This window comes from Rattus norvegicus, chromosome 8, assembly GCF_036323735.1.
Source record: "Rattus norvegicus strain BN/NHsdMcwi chromosome 8, GRCr8, whole genome shotgun sequence".
Classification (NCBI taxonomy): Eukaryota; Metazoa; Chordata; class Mammalia; order Rodentia; family Muridae; genus Rattus; species Rattus norvegicus.
In genome coordinates, this window is record NC_086026.1 from 127,129,125 (window position 1) to 127,149,646 (window position 20,522).

At 46.8% G+C, this 20,522-nt stretch overlaps 1 protein-coding gene across 18 annotated transcripts in view; it reads left to right on the plus strand.

The window, feature by feature from the left end:
* Positions 1-20,522, plus strand: part of Golga4 (golgin A4) — a 77,398-nt gene that overhangs the window by 43,295 nt on the left and 13,581 nt on the right. For 13 of the 18 annotated variants that reach the window (XM_063266012.1, XM_063266013.1, XM_063266017.1 and 10 more), the window contains 9 exons: positions 2,566-2,744; positions 5,194-5,322; positions 6,799-6,954; positions 8,452-12,647; positions 13,197-13,318; positions 13,670-13,800; positions 18,271-18,381; positions 19,626-19,646; positions 19,799-19,867. In XM_063266012.1, coding sequence (XP_063122082.1) covers positions 2,566-2,744; positions 5,194-5,322; positions 6,799-6,954; positions 8,452-12,647; positions 13,197-13,318; positions 13,670-13,800; positions 18,271-18,381; positions 19,626-19,646; positions 19,799-19,867 — 5,114 coding nt within the window. The remainder of the gene's footprint in view (positions 1-2,565; positions 2,745-5,193; positions 5,323-6,798; positions 6,955-8,451; positions 12,648-13,196; positions 13,319-13,669; positions 13,801-18,270; positions 18,382-19,625; positions 19,647-19,798; positions 19,868-20,522) is intronic. The other 5 variants (XM_063266014.1, XM_063266022.1, XM_063266023.1 and 2 more) reach the window with 2 other exon arrangements.

The window sequence follows — 20,522 nt, forward strand, 5'->3', positions numbered from 1 at the left end:
ACATAGGTGTGACTGCTTCATCTGTGTATGTGGGTCCTTGGATTGGTTTTAATGCTTTGGGAAGAAGACTTACTATTTCTTTAAAGTAGGGGTAGAAAACAGTGAGTTTTGTGTCTGTCAACATATAACACAGTCCATCTTTCTGAGACCTGGAAGCCTCTTGTAGGGGACAAGTTCAGAAATCCTGGCTACGAGAGAGATTTCTACTCAACTGAGCTTGGTCACCATCAGTAATACTTAAGATTTCACAATGCCTCGAAGGAAGGGTATCCTCCATGTACGGTTGACGCTGAGTTACAGTCTCATTTGGAGATCGGGGTGTTCAAGCTATTGCATTTGACTGAGGTTATTAGGCTAGCAGATTACAGAAAATTATTCCTAGCTGTGAGATTACTTGGTTCTCTGCCATATCAGGGAGTAAATTTAAGTGAAAGAACTGTGAATTCAAATCTACTCCCCTTATATCATTTCTTCTAGATTCTGAGCGAACGTCAAAGCCATGTTCAGGTTCTACAGTTAGCACAGAGAGTTCTGTGGTATGGACTGGAAGGTTGGTGGGCGGTCTCGTGTGGAACAGTGAGAGTTACTGGTGACTTCTGAGCACCAAAGACCGTTCCTGTCCATTTCCCACTTTCTCAGTTTTAAGTCTGCAACACAAACTGAGCAGTGAGCTCTTGGACAGCCTCTTGGACTCAAGCCACGTTGTAAGTGAGGAAACTAATTTTTTAGTAGCAGCCATAGATAACTGTTGGCATGTGTCTGACACTAGAATTCATAGTAAAAACACAAAGCAAAGATACTGGTTTTCTTGGTTTACTTTCCGGTTATCTTCATGTCTTAAGAATTATTCTGCTATTTACAGGCAAATGTAAAGTTAAACTAAGACTATTGAGAAATGATTTCCACCAATTTCTTATTCCTTTGACATGCAGATCTTACTTGAGCTTCAGTTTTATACTTTAAGTATGAAAGGTGAACAAATTGGGTAGATTTGCATTTTATATCAAAGACTATTAGTTGCCAGAAAGATTAGCTATTTAACACCAAGAAATTGTTTTAGGCTGGGTGGTAGTGGTGCATACTTTTAATACTGGCACTCAGGAGACAGAGACAGAGAGAGAGAGGGAGAGGCAGAGGGGCAGAGGCAGAGGCAGGGGCAGAGGCAGGTGGATCTCTGAGTTCGTGGACAGCCCCAACTACAGAGCAAGTTCCAGGACAGTCAGGGCTACACAAAGAAACCCTGTCTTGAAACAAAACAAAAACCTGCTTTAGAATAGGTGTTGGAGGTATAGTTCCTGTGCCTAAACCATTGTCTGAAGCCAGTGTGGGGTCAGCCAAAGGCCCTCTTACTGTGTACCTTAAGTTGAAGCACCTATATTTCTTAACCAACTTAGTTGTACAAGATACATTTTATTTGTTGGTGAACTATTCCCTGTGGACTTGATGGGATTGTCAGCCCTTCTTGACCACTGAGTGTACAGTAGGACTTCTATAAAGGTTAAAGGAAATAGTCTAGGAGGACAATAGCAATAGATTTTTTACAGGGTGTTTATTCACAGTGTGTACATGGATCTGCACATACACACATGCATACTGTGTACACACATGCATCCATAGGCTCACATGAACACACATTTTGGTACTAAGTACCCAGTGTTGTGCCCGTTGTGCCTGACTTGGTTGGATGCTGAATGAGTGATTTTTTTTCCCCCTTAGAGACTTACAGGAGGTCATGGCTACAGGGCCTGGGTTTATCTTACCTAGTCACTGTTGACAGTACCTTTTTATTTACCTCTGAGTTAGGTCGTTTTCTTTCTAGTTAGCTGAAAACAGCTCTAATTTGAAACTTAAACAAGTAGGTTTCATTTCAGAGATTCACCCAAAAAATGTTTTTTTAAAAAGAAATAAAACCCCATACTCTCTTATATTATGATTAAAAAGTCTGAAAATAAGAGTTTTCAAAGAACTGGTTTTCCATTCTTAAAAATGTCCTAGTGAGCTAGGCATAGTGGCACATGCCTGGAACCCCAGCACAAAGGAAGAGGATGCAGAAGGATTGCAAGTTCGAATCCAGCCGGGCTACATAGTGAGACCCTGATTCAAAGAACAAAAAAAGAAAAAGAGTCCCAGTGAGTACACGGTGGCATTATCTGGTTTTGATGACAGAGAACCTGAGTGCTGTGGAGCAAACAGTGCAGTTGGGTTGCAGAGTGCAGCAGGTGGCCTGACGTGTGTCTCGAATCTGTTAGCGTAAGATTCTTGGTGGGCAGAGCAGGGAAATGTTAGTGGTACAATCTGTAGTTTTCAGAGTTCTGAACTCCGGCTCACACAAGCAGTCCTTGTTCTTCGCTGGCCTCAGGAGAGCATTGCCTTCAGTGACAGCAGGACACTTGTTACGGTTCTGTCGTTCTGTCGGCAGCTTGGAGTCTCTCCTGGCTTAGAACGGCCTGGTGCGCCTTCTACCTGCCCTGCTGCTGCAGCTGCTCTGGCCGTAGACTCCCTGGAGCAGAGCGCGCTCGCCCATGCTAGTCCTGAGATACTTGTTTTCTGCTCTTTCCATTACAGCTTTTGAGGAACTCGAAAAAGCCTTGAGTACAGCCCAAAAAACTGAAGACGCACAGAGAAGAATGAAGGTGGAGATGGATGAGCAGATAAAGGCTGTTGAGAGAGCGGGCGAGGAGGAGCGCCTCCGCCTTCAGCACGAACTCAGTCGGGTGAGGCAGGAGGCTGTCAGCATGGCGAAAGTAAGGATGACTTTGATCAGCGTGGCTTCGGTCCAGTGTTCATTCCCCAAGTCACTTTGGTGGAGACGGTCACACTTAGACAAAGCCTTGCCCCGCTCCAGTTCCCATCCTCCTCATGGGCCCGCTGACTGAGGCTCCTGCAGGAGATTAGGTGCTAACCTGCTTCAGTGCCTGCCATCAGAACTCAGTCACGAAGGCGTCTCCAACTGGGTGTATACAACCGAGGTTGGGTATTTAAATGTTGTACAGGATAATACTCATTCATTTGGTTTTTATGTACTGGTTGGGATCAAACATTTGGCTTCACATATGGTAAACACTTGTTTTACCGCTAAGCTACAATCCCCAACCCTTAAAGGATAACTATCAATGCTCTGGTTACACTTAAAAATACAGAGAGATAATGTTTTTAAAATTTTTAATTTTGTATAAAAGCTTGTCTTTTGAGAACTTAAAAATTTTTGGCATTTGTATATGTGTGAAAAGGTCCCACAGCATATGTGTGGAGGTCAGTACACTTGAGAGAGTTGGTTCTCTCTGTCTGCTGTGTGGGTTCCACAGACTGAACTCAAGCCATCGAGCTTGTGAGCAGGTGCCTTTCCCTGCAGAGGCCTCTCACAGGCCAGTAAAGTTGCTTTTCAAGGAGAAGTTTGGGGCCGTTCTGAAGATCAGCTGGTGAGAGAGGGTGCTTGCTCTGTAGGCATGAGGGCACGAGTTTGACTCCCCAGCACCCGAGGGAGAAGCTGCCTGGCTGTGGATTGGCAGACACTGAGAGCTGGCCGCCGGCTGCAGACTGCAGACTTGAAGGTTCATTGCAGTGCCTTGTAGAACGAGAGGCAGACTCCCAGTGTCCTGAATACCCTTATTGCACATCAGAGTACAGAGGGGGAAATTAGATAATTTTCACTCATTTACTTACTTCTGTGGGACTATAAACGTCTAGAAAAGTACTAATTAGTTATGACCTGTTACTGGATATACACATGTGTGTGCATGTGAGCAGCCATACCCACACTCATGTGCAAGCACCACACACACACAAACACAAGGAAAAGAAAGAATAAGTAATTATCAAACTCCCATAGGTTTCCAGTTTGTATGACCAAGTATACATGCAACTAATTATGGTGCCTGATCCCTGTTCCCAGCTCCCAGCTCCTTCCCTCCATTTCATACTTGCCTTACTCCACTCTATCCTGCTCATTGATTGATTCCTCATAAAAGTCTTGACCCAAAATCTTTTTATTATTTGTTTGTAGAAGGTTTTTCTTGATAGTGGGAGTTAGCCTTTTAGATATGAAGAACTTGCTCAAATACTCTTTTTCTGTTGAAAAGAATGTTTCCTTGGTATTTAAGGTTTTGTTCTTTAACTGCTTCCTGGATTTTGTTCTATTTAATTTTAATTATATTTATTTATTTAGTTTTTGTGTGTGTGTGTGTGTGTGCATGTGTGTAGGTTACAGGATGTAGTGAGCGAACTGGTTCTCTTACACTACTACATGGATTCTAGGGCTCACACGCAGGCTCTAAGTCTGGCTGCAGGCGCTGTCAAGTGCTGAGCCATCTCCAAGGTGCACCTTAAAGCACCTGTGGGACTGTGACTGTAGCACAGGGCACATGCCAAAACACACACACACACACACACACACACACACACACACTTTTGAGATCATTAGTTTGTTTCGTCCTTTATATATGTTTATTTGGGTTTTGAGGCAGGATTCACCATGTAGCCCAAGCCAGCCCGTGTCTGTCTGTCCTGCGTCATCCTCCCAAATGCTGGGGTCACAGACGTGAGTCACCATGCTTTGCGGTTTGTTTTTGCTCCAGTTCTGTTGTTTCCTTTTGACTCAGATGCTTTCGTTTGCTTATGGTTGCATCTTTATTCTAACTGAGGTTGTCGTTGCCTCCCTCATTCTTTTGGTGTTTCATTACATTACCTTTTTAGTTTTATGTAGGGAAAGTTGATGTTCTTATAAAATTGAGTTTTCCTTTCCAAGACAGAACAGAGCCAGTAACTCTTAAAGAAATAATGCCTTCCTAGAAAGCTAGGCACACCCTGCCTGGCACAGACCTACTGAAGGGTCTGTTTTGAGAGCAGCCTTCCTCCTGTCTCCTGCCTTCTTCCCCTCCCCTCCACTTATCCTGACCACTAGGGGATTTACTCCAGGTGAATGAGAATGGAGCTTCAGCCCTGTAGAACCCCAAGGCAGCCCTCAGTTTCTTTAATCAAGAGACAGTCATTTGGGCTTACTTTTAACTGCTCTGACTTTGGAGCTACTAGTCACCTCTCAGTGACGGCGACTGGTCAGTAACTAGTGACTGACCTCTCAGTGACGGCGACTGGTCAGTAACTAGTCATCTCTCAGTAACGGTGACCTGACCGGTGACCTGACCGTGGGATCCCGTGGCTCTCTGACTGTCTGCACTTCCTCTCGGCTTCTTTCAGAAGAACTCAGAGCAGCGCGCTGACCTTCAGAAGCTGCATGCGGAGCAGTTGGCCAGCAAAGAGCAGGAGCTGAGCCAGAAGCTGGAGAGCCGGGAGAGGGAGCTGCAGGAGCAGATGAGGATGGCCCTCGTGAGTGCCGACCCTCAGGGGGCTGGGGGGATTAGCGCTGATGCCCCCTTCACTGCCCCTTTCCTTCACGGCTGTGGACTGTACTTAGGAGGGGAGGAAGCAACAACTCAGTTGTCTCACAGCCCAGCCTGCAGGCCGCACTGATGGCCTCCCAGAGTTTACTCTGAACTGAAGTTTAAAGAGCTTCAAATTCATATCATAATCATATGAACTTTAAATTCATATGATATTTAAAAATAGAGCTAAAAAACCCTAATAAACTACTGAACTAACAAAATAATAGTCAGAAAAGCAAAGACTCAGACTTTTGCTGAAAAGGATCTGACTTTTAAAACCAAAGGTAATATTCCTCAGTTGTGAGAACCTTTTCTATGAGTTACCACAAAGTTGTTTTGATGATAGTATCAAGAAAGTCCATGAAGTTATCATCCATAAAATGATATGTATGGTCTTTAACCATGTTCCATGCAGAAGGATTGGAAATGCTCTCTGGGGTCAGACTCTGAGTCGCCTGAGCCTCTGCAGCAGCATCGAGTCTTGCCCGAGGCAACTCGTTTTCTAATCTCTGGAAGGAAAGCAGGCCCTTGGGTTTAGAGCACATTCATGCACAGCTAGGAAAATCGTGTGGTGGGAACCGGGCCCAGGTGTGGTGCTGCGTACCTTTAATCTCAGCAGAGGCAGGGCAACCTCTGATATCAAGGCCAGGCTTGTCTATACAGTGAGATCCAGGACAGTCTACACAGAAAAACCCTGCCTCAGAAAACCAAAAAGGAAAACAAGGCACAAACAAACAAAAACAAAACAAAAAACAAGGAAAACAAAATTGTAAAGACTAAGGTGGCTTACAAGAATATTTATTTCAGCATAAAATATAAGTAGTTGCATGGAAATCAGAGAACAGCGTGGACTGTAAAGGAAGCTGGGAACCCTGTTGTAAGGGCCACCTGCTGTGACTCTGAGCACTGGCGTCAACAGGCACTGACTCTTTCAGCTGTATTTCAAGTAGAGGAAAAAAGACATAAGTGCACACATACACATAGATATCTAACTTCTTAATTCAACAGACTTTAACATTTTCTCTGTAATGTATACCTAAAAATACTAAAATCAAGGTTGCGGATAATCCTATCTTATCAGTCCATCCTGTAATATGAAATCACTTTGTACAGCCCTGTGTGTCACCATGATATATATATATATATATATAATGTCTAAATACCATACTAATGCTCGATCTTTAAGCAACAGTGTACATAAACATACTTAGCTTGTAATCAAGAAATTAAAGTTTAGTGTGCTAATTTAATGTTAAAAGTGCTCATAACCTTTGCTTTGCCATGGGTGTTTTCGTGTATTAAGAATGGAGGGTTTTCAGAGCTGGCTGCCCTGGAAAGCCTCAGAGCCTGGGTTCTGCAGATAGGATGCTGCTTTGTGATTTGTATGGGATTGAGATGGTATCAATTATTGTTGGCACAGGAAAAGAGTCGATCAGAATATTTGAAGCTCACCCAAGAAAAAGAGCAGCAAGAATCCTTGGCTTTAGAGGAGTTAGAGCTGCAGAAAAAAGCCATACTTACAGAGAGTGAAAATAAACTGCAGGGACTTAGGCAAGAAGCAGAGGTGCACCGAACCGTAAGTTCACGTGCTGTGTGGGCTGGGCTGTGTGTGTGTGGAGACTCCCAGTCTCTCCAGTCAGTATCAGGCTCTGAGGAGCTGGCCTGTGAGGTTGGATGTATGTGTGCACCGTCTTCTTCGTTAGTGAGAAGTGTTCGTGAGAATGCTTTTTTGGCCTTGTGCTGTTTACCACATGTCCTCCTTGTTTGCTCCCAGCTCTGGTTGTGGCAGCCCTTGACTCTGCCTGTTAGCACAGACTCTGCAGTGACTCCACTCTTCCTGCCCATCCTTGCTTGCCCATCCTAGGAAGTAGCTTCACTCTGTAGACAGCAGACGTTCCCATACCTTCCTACCTGTCCAGTGCCATCGTGTACTGCGTCTGAAACACAAGCCAGCTTCTACTCTTGTCACAGTTTAGTTACACTGATGCCCCAGTTTTATGTTTAAAATGACCCATTTTTCCGTATTAAACGTGGTGCTGGAATGAAGTAAGCGTATGTAGTTTCCTGGCCCTTTCTCTTGTCAGCGTTAGAGATGTGCAACCGACCATAGGATCATGGTGATGCCAGTTAGATCCATCGGTCCCATTAAGCTGTTCAACAGTCGCACTTGTTCACATAGTGGTAAGTTCGTCTTTGCTCTTCCTTTATGGACATTTTAAACGCTGACAGGGACAATAAGACGGCATTGATGCGGCTGGATCTGCACTGCTGCCTTTGAAACACATTGCACCAGTCACGAAGAGACTGGAACTGTCAGTGTCCTAGGACTTTTCTAACTCTGATGTTCAGGAAGAAGATTTAATATTCTGTGAGATAACAGCAACCTTTGGTTAAATATGGTCAAGAATATTCTTTAAGAAAAAACAAAACAAAACTGTGCAGGTTGGTGAGACAGCTCAGGATATAGTGCTTGCTGTACAGGCCTGGCCATCTGAACCTGATCCCCAACCACAGTGCAGGGAAAGAGCCAATTCCCAGACCTCCCTGCCTTCTGCAGCCTCAGGTGCACCCCCCCTCGTCCCCCCTCCCCTCCTCCTCCTCTTCTCCCACCTCCTTATTCTTCTGTCTCTCTCTCTTTCTCTCTCTCTCTCTCATCATACATGTATATATAAATAATAAATGAAAATTTAAAAGCTTTTAAGTATATTCCTTTGAGGTAGAAAAATGAGATGCCCTTTTATCCTCAGAATTAAGTTATGAAAGTAATAAAATACTATTTTAAACCTAAAATCCTAGAGTGTGGAGATCGTCTTCCTACCAAACTTAACTATGATTGTTTTGTGGTTTATGTTCTTCCTGACTATCCATTAGGATTCTTTTTAAATAGAACTGCTGAGTGGCTGTAGGTGGTAAATAGAGGAAGTGCACTGAGCACAGGTTGTCTCCCTTTTCTTCTGTCTGGTCTGGTATGTGAGGCATTCGAAGAATGCCCCTAGGTAGGCCTGCGTAATCTGTATGTCATCTCTAGTAAACAGTGTGCCATTAGTAAAATACATCCGGTTTTCATTAACAGAGAATTCGTGAGTTGGAAACGTCTTTGGAAAAAAGCTTACAAGAAAGCAGAACTCAGTCGGAGCGCTTGGCTGTTCATCTGGAAGCTGAGAAGAGCAAGCACAAAACAGAGCTCACGGCCCTGGCGGAGAAGCACAGGACAGAACTGGAGGGCCTCCAGCAGCAGCAGCACAGCCTGTGGACCGAGAGACTCCAGAACCTCTCGCAGCAGCATCAGGCTGCTGTGGAGGAGCTCAGAGAGAAGCATCAGCAAGAAAAGGATGCATTACTGAAGGAGAAGGAGAGTCTCTTCCAGGCCCACATACAAGACATGAATGAAAAGACCTTGGAGAAGCTCGACAAGAAGCAAATGGAACTGGAATCTGTGTCTTCTGAGCTGTCAGAAGCACTGAAAGCCCGGGACCAGCTTGCAGAGGAGCTTTCTGTCCTAAGGGGGGACGCAGATCAAATGAAGCAGGCTTTAGAGGCCGAGCTGCAGGAGCAAAGGCGTCACCACCAGCGTGAGGTTGACAGCATCAGTGGGCAACAAGAAATAATCGTCCGCAGAACCGAGAAGGCACTGAAAGATGAGATCAGTCAGCTGGGGGGGCTCCTGAAGGAGAAGGACGAGCACCTCCAGGAGCGTCAGGCCCAGGTACACAATCTTGAAGCTTGTCTTCAGAAGTCTGCTGAGGAGCTCCAGCAGGCCTTGGCCAAGCTGGACCTCCTCCAGGCTCAGCAGAGCACCACACATGCGCAGACAGGCGCATATGAGGAGCAGCTGGCCCAAATGCAGCAAAAGGTGTCGGACCTGGAAACAGAGAAGAACCTTCTGACCAAGCAGGTGGTTGAAGTGGAAACACAGAAGAAGCGTGTGTGTGTGGAATTGGACGCTCAGAGAGCTCAGGTCCAGCAGCTCGAGAGACAGAGGAGTGAACTGGAGGACAAGGTCAAATCCTTAGCCCAGCTCCAGGAGTCTCAGCTCAAGAACAGCCATGTGGAGAAAGAGCAAGCACAGCAGATCCTGACGGAAAAGGAAAATGTCATTTTACAGATGCGAGAAGAACAGGCCAAGGAAATCGAGATCCTCAAACAGAAATTGTTTTCTAAAGAAGAGAGCATTAGTATTTTACACGAGGAATATGAAACCAAATTTAAAAATCAGGAAAAAAGAATGGAAAAAATTAAGCAGAAAGCAAAAGAAATGCAAGAAATGAAGAAAAAGTTGTTGGATCAGGAAGCCAAGCTTAAAAAAGAGCTTGAAAATACTGTCCTAGAGCTTAGTCAGAAAGAGAAGCAGTTCAATGCCAAAATCCTGGAAATGGCACAGGCTAACTCGGCTGGAATTAGCGACACGGTGTCGAGACTAGAGGAGAACCAGAGGCAGCAGATAGAAAGCCTGACCGGGGCTCATCAGCGAGAACTGGATGATCTCATAGAGTCCTGGGAAAAGAAACTCAGTCAGCAGGCTGAAGAGCTTCGGGACCAGCATGAGAAGCTGATAGAGGAGAAGGAGCAGGAGCTTGGGGAGCTGAAGCAGAAGGTCCTCACAGTCCAGTCTGAAAAAGAGGAGGTGACTCAGGAAGTGGCGCGCCTGACAGAGGCAGTCACTGGGCAGGACGTGACCCTAGCTGGCCTGCAGGGGCAGCTGGAGCAGAAGTCTGCTGCCGTCCTCGCTCTTTCAGACAGTCACGCTCAGTTGCAGTCACAAGTGGAAAAGCTGGAAGTTGATTTGGGTTGTGCTCTGAATGAAAAGCTTTCTCTTCAAGAGGAGCTGGCTGAGCTGAAAATGCTGGCAGAGAGGGAGAAGCTCAGGGTCTCTGAGCTGACTGGCAAGGTGCAGGCTGCAGAGGAGGAGCTCCAGAGCTGTAAGTCCTTACATGAGGTCAGCAGGAAGAGCTTGGAGGACAAAAGCTTGAACCTCAGAACCTTGCTTGAGGAGCTAGCATCTCAGCTAGACCGTCACTGTGAGAGAACTAAAGCTTTGTTAGAAGCCAAAACAAATGAACTAGTCTGCACCAGCCGGGACAAAGCTGACGCTATTCTCGCCAGGCTGTCCCGCTGCCAGCGGCACACAGCCACAGTTGGGGAAGCCCTGCTCAGGAGAATGGGCCAAGTTTCTGAATTAGAAGCACAACTTACACAGTTGACAGAGGAGCAGTGTACACTAAAGAACTCTTTTCAGCAAGTTACTAATCAATTGGAAGAAAAAGAAAATCAGATTAAGACCATGAAGGCCGATATGGAAGGTCTTATCGCAGAAAAAGAAGCCTTACAGCAAGAAGGAGGTCAGCAGCAGCAGGTGGCCTCTGAGAAGGAGTCGTGTATCACACAGTTGAAGAAGGAGTTGTCAGAGAACATCAATGCTGTCACACTACTGAGAGAGGAACTCTCCGAGAAGAAGTCTGAGATCGCCAGTCTTAGCAAGCAGCTAAGTGACGTCAGTGCTCAGCTGGAGAACAGCATCAGCCCGAGCGACAAGGCCGAGGCCATCTCTGCACTGAGCAAGCAGCATGAGGAACAAGAGCTGCAGCTGCAAGCTCAGCTTCGGGAGCTGTCTTCAAAAGTCGATGCTCTGAGTAAGGAGAAAATGTCTGCCCTGGAGCAGGTAGATCATTGGTCCAACAAGTTCTCAGAGTGGAAGAAGAAAGCACAGCCCAGATTTGCACAGTACCAAAGCACGATTAAAGACCTGCAGACACAGCTTGACCTAAAAGCCAAAGAAGCTGGTGAGAAGGATGAGCAGATACGCTTGTTGAAGGAAGACCTTGATCAGCAGAATGAAAGATTTGAAAGTTTAAAGGGCGAGATGGAGAAAAAGGAGTGTGATCTAGAGACTGAGTTAAAGACTCGGACAGCCAGGGTCGTTGAATTAGAAGACTGTATTACTCAGAGGAAAAAAGAAGTAGAGTCCCTAAATGAAGCCCTCAGGAATTGCAGCCAGCAGAGGGACACTGAGCACAGTGGCCTGGTTCAGACACTGCAGCGCCTGGAAGAGCTGGGGCAAGAGAAAGACAACAAGGTCAGGGAGGCTGAGGAGACGGTCCTGGGGCTGCGGGAGCGCGTGTCCTCGCTGGAAGCTGAACTCCGCGTCGTGAGGAAGGAACTAGACGACGTGAATTCAAGTGTGAAAAGCAGAGACGGGGAGCTGAAAGCGTTAGAAGACAAACTTGAGTTAGAAAGTGCTGCAAAAGTGGAGCTGAAGAGGAAGGCGGAGCAGAAGCTCGCCGCCATCCGGAAGCAGCTCTTGTCTCAGATGGAGGCGAAGGTGCAGCAGTGTGCGAAGGACACAGAGAGCCAGCTGAGTGAGCTGCGTGCAAAGTTACAGGGCAGAGAAAAGCAAATCCACATCCTAGAAGGAAAACTTAAAAACCTAGCAAGTTCCCCACACCCAGAAAGAGCAGTTGTGTCAGGATCCATGGGAAACGTGGCAGCGTCTCCTGAGCAAGAGGCAGCAGATTCCCAAGAGTGCACACAGAAGGCATGCAAGGAGCGAGTCTGCGTGCTGCAGAGAAGTGTGATTGAGAAAGAGAGGCTGACACAGAGGCTGCAGCAGGGCGAACGGGAGGCGGCGCCATCGCAGTCTGAGGTTCGGCACAGGGAGCTCTCCGTGAAGTTAGATCGCGCCAGAGCCAAGCAGCTCGAGGATCAGGTTTTGATAGGATGTCTTCAAGAAGAACTGGAAGAAAGGATGAAGTGTCCCTCAATTCTGTCCCAGCCCATGGGAGAAGAAACCGGTAAAAACAACACAGGGCTGAAGCAGAATTGGGCAAGTATGGTTGACACTGTCCAGAAAACGCTCCAGGAAAAGGAGCTGAGCTGCCAGGCCCTGGAGCGAAGGGTGAGAGAGCTGGAGTCAGACTTAATAACAGAGAGGGACGCCCATAGGCTTGAAGTGGAAAAGTTGACCTTAAAATATGAAAAATCACAATCTCCACAGCAAGAGATGGGTGGGAAAAATACGTCTGTGGAAATTTTGGAAGACAGGCCTGAGGAAAATTCCAAATCCCATGTGATAGAATCGAAACTGGGGACCCCCATGGACGGCCGGCACAGTGACCTGGAGTCGAAGTTAGCAGGGTCAGAGCGGGAAAAGCAGAAGCTGAGCAAGGAGGTGGGGAGGCTGCAGAAAGATCTCCGAGCTCTGAGAAAGGAGCATCAGCAGGAGCTGGACATCCTGAGGAAGGAATGTGAGCAGGAAGCAGAGGAAAAGCTCAAGTAAGTGTTCCCAAAGTCCACGTGTGTGTGTGTGTGTGCGCGTGTGTGTGTGTGTGCGCGTGTGTGTGCGTGTGTGTGTGGGCGCATGGGCACATGCGATGTATAATGTAGACACTTCTACCTGCCCGAAGTATCACATAAGTCTGCTAAGTTAAGTAGTGAGGAGAAATGACAATTTTGGGCTGGAGACAGGGTTATTCCATGTCCGTTTAGGGAACACAGCTTTTGCTGCAGGTAAGATCACAGCTGCTGGCTGCGTGTCTTAAATAACAATCTCATTGCTGTTCTCTTAGGAGTAGCCTTGTGACTGTAGCACGTGTATCTGGGAGAAGTTTAAAGTAGGAAGGAGCGGGTCTCCAGAGCCCAGGTTAGTGCTGAAGGTAGTCATAGTTTTTCAGTCTTGCAGTGTGCGCACTGTTGTGTACACACACACACACACACACACAATGATTTCAACAGCAGTGAGGTCTCATTCTTCTGAAGCCTGTTTCCTGTTTGCAACTTGCTCTGTGGAGGCAGCAGTCATCGCTGTCCATTCTTGTTACTCAGACAGGAGCAAGAGGATCTTGAGTTGAAGCACAGCTCCACACTGAAGCAGCTGATGCGGGAGTTTAACACCCAGCTGGCACAGAAGGAGCAGGAGCTGGAGAGAACTGTCCAGGAGACCATCGGTAAGCAGCTTTAAGCTCAGCGGGAACGACCCTCAGTTGGAACTTATTGTCTTTTCCATTGTAGTGGGCACTGTACGCCATTAAACTCAAGGGAAAATGGCCCTTGTCCAAACAGTGCTCCTGTTCTCCGGAAAGTCCTCCAACCTGCCTCACCTGTTACTCCCTTGCCTTTGGTGAGAAGCAGCATCTCCCACACCTGTTCTGCTGCATTTCATCAACTTTAATTGAAATGAGAAATTCCTCCTGTCCTTGTCGTATAGTCACACACGTGTTCTCATGTGTGTCTGTCCTTTATTAGATAAGGCCGTATAGTCACACACGTGTTCTCACGTGTCTCTTGTCCTTTATTAGATAAGGCCCAAGAGGTGGAAGCTGAACTTCTGCAAAGCCACCAAGAAGAGACACAGCAGCTGCATAGAAAGATTGCGGAGAAAGAGGATGATCTGCAAAGGACGGCCAGAAGATACGAGGAGATACTTGATGTACTGTGTTCTCATTCTCTTTGAAACATAGCAGTGTTTTACGGTGGTGCTGAGTAGTCTGGCTTCTCTCGTGCACAGACGTCTGAGAGAGAGACTGAAGTGAGGCTTTGTGCTTGGGTTAGGTCTGAGAACTAGAGCAGCCTGTGTCTGAGGCAGCTCAGCCTAGCCAAGGTCTCCCCAGAACAGTAACCAACCTCCTTCCTTCCTTCTCCACTCACTTCAGAGCTTGACTGTGTGGAGAGGGGGATTTATCAGCTGAGCGTTTAGTGTTCAGTAGATGCTATTCAGAGTGGCTTGGCAGTAGCAGAATAGAGTAAACCATAAACGAGAGGGAGAGCTTGGACCACAAGCATGTTTTCAGATACAATGCTGTCACTTACTCTTTGGTGGTGTGTTACTCTGTAAGACCTCCAGGCCTTACTACGCCGTACGCCAGGAGACACTTGTTGGTCCCAAAGAGCCATACCTACTTTGGCTGTGTCAGCAGTGCGTGTGTGAGTGAGGGATGGACAGCAACGGTCATTGCTTTAAATGCAATCGAACTGAGTGAAGTCTCAGGATCTGGAGTGCCATCTTTGTGCAGCATGTAAGCTTTAAATCTCATTAGGAAAATTAAAGTAATTGCAAATTTGTGCTGAATTTTAAAAAATACAGTCAGGGGGCTGAAGGGATGGCTTGGTGGTTAAGAGCTCTGACTACTCTCGTAGAGGATCCAGGTTCTGTTCCCAGCACCTGAATGGTGGTTCACAGCTAACTAACTCCATTTCCAGAGGAGTGGTGTTTTTCTGTGCTCTGTGGGCACCGCACATGCATGGTACACATAAATTCCTGGCACATAGATAATAAATGCATTGTTAAGAAACCCATTGATGTGTTGGTGCCAAAGATTCTGGCACTTCAGGAGCTGGGTTAGGAGGATCAGGAGTTCAAGGCCAGCCTGAGCTCAATAAGACTTTGTGACTCCTTATGGAGTGTTTTATGGCCCAGTGTATCTAGTGCACCTGATGTAGAGTGTAGTTCTGTCTTCTCACATCTGTTACTGTGCTTTTGTTTTGTTTCTATACAGAAGGAAAGGCAACCTTAGTATAGTTAAACGATTTGCCTAACACTGTCTATTGAGTTCCAGAATAGAGATTCATCATTACCTTCACACATTTCATAAATGTCCCAAGAAAGGAACTTTAAGAAGGTAACAGCTAGTGTGTGTGTGAGAAAATTCAAGCCTGAAAGCTTCAGGGAGGGAAGTAGCTCTTTTTTTTTTTTTTTTTTTTCCTGATTCCTCCTCTGTATATGGACATGTGGGTGCTAAGGGAATAGACTGTTCGCCTCTGTGGTCTTGGGTGAGGAACAGGAAGATAGGTAGCTGCAGTACTCTGGAAGCTGTGGAGGGAAGTGGAGAGCAGCCCTGCAAGCTGCATTTGTGGGGCAGCAGTGTACGGGGACTGACTGACTGACTGACTGATGGATTGAGGTGTGTTCTTGCCCAAGGTCCTTCCTCAGTCTGATGGCTAGCATGGCCTTTGCACACTTAATAAGTGAGCATCTTCTCAGAGCTGCATTTTAGAAAGGGGGCTTCATTTTAGTAGTATGTATCAGTTGGTTTACCCAATCAGATGGAGTGCTTGCCCTGTGAGTCAGCATGGGGGTACAGGCCAGCTCTGAGGACTCCGAGCAAAGCTGCTCTGTCCTCCTTTTCCCGCTGACAAGTTGCAGCCATGCTGACCATAGGCTACTGCACTTTCCTCGTCCTTTATGATAGTCCGTGATGTATTAATAGAACGTTTCAGCCCCCTCCCGATCTTAGATGTTTCTTTTTGTTGTTGGTTTGGTTTGGTTTGGTTTGGTTTGGTTTGGTTTGGTTTGGTTTGGTTTGGTTTGGCTTGGTTCGGTTTTTTGAGACATGATCCCATGTAGCTTGTGCTGGCCTTGGTCTTACCGTGTTGCTGAAAATGGCTTTGATCACCAGCTTCTACCTCCTGTGCAAGGGCTGTTGGCCACCCTTTCAGGTAACATTCATACCTCCCACATATGAAGAATGGAAACTTGCTTTTGCTTCACATGTCGTTAGGCATGTGCGTTATACACAAGTGCATTTGTGTAGTTAGGGTGACAGATGTGTGTGTGTCCCTGGCATGGTGTCAGCATGTGCTGTACTCTCAAGACCTTGTCACAGAGTCATGACTCGTGTTCTGCCTCTCTGGACTGCACTGTTGCTGCCAGCGAACGCTGTCCTCTCATCCAGTCTGCTGTGGTCACCTGATCTCCTAGCTGCTGAGCTCCCTTCCTGTCAGTGTGTGTCCTGTGCTGTCCTCTGACAGTGCAGGTGCCCAGGGAGGCTGTGCTCTCCATGAGGTCTGTACTAGCCTCAGCTGGAGCCAGCTCTTCGCTCGCATCACCGTTGCCCATGCTCCGAGTCTGCATGTGATACCTCTACTCTGCGGCTTGTGTGGCTGTGCTGGTCGGAATGAGATTGGGTCTCGTAGGCTCCCATATTTGAACAGCAGTCTAGTCGGTGGGTGTTTGAGTAGGATTAGCAGGAAGTATGGTTTTGTTGGAGAAGGTGTCACTGGGAGTACCTTTGAGGTTTCAAAAGTTCATGCCAGATCAGGTGACTAGATCTCTGCCTGCTGCCTTCGGATCAGGATGTGGCTCTCAGCTACTGCTCCAGGGTCACGCATGTTGCCATGCTTCCACCATGATGAAGGCAGACTAAACCTCTGAAACTGTAAACAAGCCCCAAGTAGACGTCTGTAGGAGTTGCCGTGGTCATGGCATGTACAGTGACCCTGTCACAGCAGTGGACAGTAAGAGGCTAAGACAGCGGCATGCACGTGTCAGACATCTTCCTCAGTTGCTCTCCCATCTTGCTTCCTGGGGCTCAATCACTCACTGAACCTGGAACTCCCACGGTTGACCTGGGTTGACCCACAGGATCTTCCCACCAGTACTTGGGTATAAACCTGTACCACCAAACCTGGCTTTTTACTGGGTGCTGAGGGTCTGAGCCTGAGTCAGGACTGCTTGGCCAGCACTTTATCTGCTGAATCGGCTCCCTGACCTCTCTGTGCTGCATCTTTAAAAAGTTTTCAATTTATTTTTATTTAGAAAAACTTGAATCAAATACTCCTTTAAATATTTGAGAATGGTGTATAGTAAGAATCGCTTTCATTGTCTCTCCCTTTCTCTCTTCCTCCTTTTCTTTTTTCTGTTTTCATGAACTAGGGATTTGCACAGGACTTAGTACTTCGTTGGCAGCCACCTACCGCTGTTTTTTAAGTTATGAACAGTTCATCAGAGATTCTTTCTCTAATTCCTCAAAGGCTTGCTTAGCTTATTTGGTATTCTGTCGGTATCAAAAGAAGTGTCAGACATAGCTAAATGTCTGGATATGCCTGGTTAAGTAGCTATGGAGTCTGGGTAGCCACAAGGATGTGCAGTGGACTCAACAGCCCAGACCACGGACAGGAACACCTCAGTTGCTGGGGATGGGGTGCCGTGCTGAGGAGACCTCTGACATCCAGCCCACAGACTGGACTCTGCTGCTTTGTCCCCATAGCTTCAGCAGCCTTCATGAGAAGAATCCAACTTTTCCAGTGTCCTGTGCTTGTCATACTGTTGGTACCTAACGGTCTGCTTGTCTCTAGGACAGTGCTCCCATGCATTTGACAGCCAGCCCTGCTCAGCGACACCTGGTGCTCGTGCTTTTCCTGGTCGCTCCCTCAGCACATGCTTCCTTCTCACTCTTCAGACCAGCACTCCACCTCTAGCTGTCCCTTAACACAGAGGTCTTGCATGATTTCTGACCGAGGCAAGATCTGAGCACCCTCAGAACACAACAGAAGGTGATCTGTGTATCAGACTTCTAAGCAGGATCTAAGTCTTTTCTAATTCAACCTCATCTATTTTTGTTTGTTTTGCAATGTTTGGGAAAATGAAGAAATAGCTGTGTTAAGTTATATGAGAACTGCTGGTGCGATGGATGGATGGGCGTGAATGGTGCAGGCTCGTACACAAGCTCAACGACCAACTCTTGAGTTACCATTGAGCTCATTCAGAGTCTGAAGAAAATGAAACCATATCATTCACAGCTTAGGATCAGTCACTTGCCAGCTGGGTGTGAAAATACTACTTTATTTCCTGAGTATCTTGAGGAACAAGATACTCAGTAGAATCACTGTAGAAAACACCCAAACCGTAAACCCTAGGATCTCTGCACAATAAGACCTGATAATCCTGTCCTGAGGGGAAGGAAACAGCTGATGCCCTTGGTTTCTTTGGACAGAGGGAGCGGTGTGGAGCCATGGCATTCCAAGAGGAGTAGGCAGTGCTGACACAGTCTTAGATTGGGTAGGAAGAGGGCAGGGAGCATAGTGATAGAAGCTCTGTGTGTCACAGATGTGACTGCTGTGCACTGCCCCCTGTCTGCATGCTTTTTAACATTGCTGCCACATTGCTGTTTTCATTCTAAAGGCCCGGGAAGAAGAAATGACTGCAAAAGTAATGGACCTGCAGACCCGGCTGGAGGAGCTCCAGAAGAAATACGAGCACAGGCTAGAGCAGGAGGAGAGCGCCAAGGACAGTGTGAGAGGACTTTGAGTTCTTCTTGTGGTTCTGGGAAGTGTGGCCATCTCCACGGCCTGGCTCACCCGCTGCCACACGTTCAGCTCATTTAATCCAAGGGCCTTTTAGGACTCAAGTTCCTTTTTCAGTCAATGCAACTAAAACCAAAAGTTCAGATCCCATGTTAAGTGCCGTACTGGAATTTAAATCCAGGCTTCCATGTTCAGAGCTACCTTTGCTGTTTCCCAGTATGTCCTGGCCTTTCCACAGGCTGGGACTCTGCCCTTGAGAAGGTTTACAGGTCACAGTCACTGCCAACAGAAGTTTCCTAACAGCCAGTTACTTGGTTCTCCTTTCCAGAGTGTAGGGGAGAAGCCTCTGAACAAGGCCTCACTGAGCAGCACGCCTCACTAGTGAGTGAGTGGGAAGGACCCTTTTCCTCCTAAGGACAGCTATGAATACGTTCTGTCTGTGTAGCATGCAGTTGTGGCTGAGGCCACACCCACCTTTGCTGTTAAATACTGATTCTATGGAAACAGGCATCTTAGCGCTATGCGCTTCCCTAGCACGCTCTTCACTACCGCAGTGTCGATGCCGTGTGAAGCTGACAGAGACTCTGAGCTCTTACCCTTGTCTCAGGAGAAGGAGGGACCATCTGTAATCACAATTGTTCTCTCTGTCCTCCTTGGGCGTGCTCCAGTGCTTCTGAATGTTTTTTTGTCTTTCCTTGTGATAGTTTCCTGCCATGTTTCCCAGGCTTGAGCCTTGAGCTCAGTCAGTTTGTGCTTAAGCCATCGTCCCAGCCCTGTCTCCCACACAGCTGGCATCTGGCTGGGGTGGTATTCCTTGTAGGTTCTAAGGCCTTGAGTCCCATGAGAAACACTTTGTAATTAGCCTCAGGTTGTGCTCAGAAATGTCTTAAAGGACTTTAAAGATGGGACATGTTTTCTCAGGAAGTTAAGTGAGTGGTGGATAAACATATTCTTGCGCTGGGCCTCCGTCTCCTTTCTGATAGGATGGCTACTGCTGGAGCTGTTGCAGCCTCCTTCCTTTCCTCAGTAATTATGTGTGTTTGCATGTGGACAGGTTAGGTAACAAACAGACCAGGTTAAAAGTGGTGATTTAAAATTGCTTTATTGAAGACCTGCTCACACTCTGGAGACGGTGAAGCTGGCTTCTCATTTCCTGTCATTCCATGCTGCTGTCTTACTGTCTCCTCTACCTGTGACTTTATTGTTTATATTCTTTCTTTTTTTAATCTCCAGGTTACAGTTCTGGAGCTACAGGTAAGATTCGTTTTTCACTGAAGTTGACAGAAGCTGGTATGTTTTAGGAACACCCCCCCCCCCACACACACACAGCCCTCTCCGTTTTAACAAGTTAAAATGTAGATACCGTTTCTACACACACGCTTCCCATCCGGCTCTTGTTCTTTCAGACACAGCTGGCCCAGAAGACCACCCTGATCAGCGATTCCAAGCTGAAGGAGCAGGAGTTGAGAGAGCAGGTACGGCGGGCGTGGCTGCTGCTGTGTACTTAGAAACAGTTGGCTTGACGGCAACTTAATAGCGGCTGAGAAGCTGTATTTCCAAACCCACAGTGCTTGGGGCAGTCCTTGCATCTGTGGGTGCATATGTTTATACTAGAACATTAGGCGTTTTCCTTCAGGTTTACTACGTACTCTGTTCATATATGTATATTGCCTGCATGTGTATATCGTACACTGTGTGCATGCCTGTTGCCATGGATCCCTTGAAAGAAGTTTCAGGGGTGAACTGCTATGTGGACACTAGGAACTGAACCCGAGTTGTTCCCTAGAGGAGCACCCAGTACTCCTGACTCCTGAGCCACTTTCCAGGCCCAAGCTAGAACATCGCTACTCTGCTGTTTCTAGTGTTTAATGTTTTGAATGGTGTTTTGTGTTTTTATCATTGTAATAATTTACGTCCTTCAAAACTGTCACAGTACAGTGATGCTTGCATTCGTCATTGTCACTGCGATGAAGTTCACTTGACATAAATTCCGTTTTCATCATTTTGCACTTGTATTTGAATCTATTCAACTTTATACTCCGCTGTCCTTCCTTGTCTCTCTTCAGACTCTGGCAGCCACTACTCTGCTTTCTGTTTCTGTGGATTTGCATGCTGTGGGCATTTCATTTA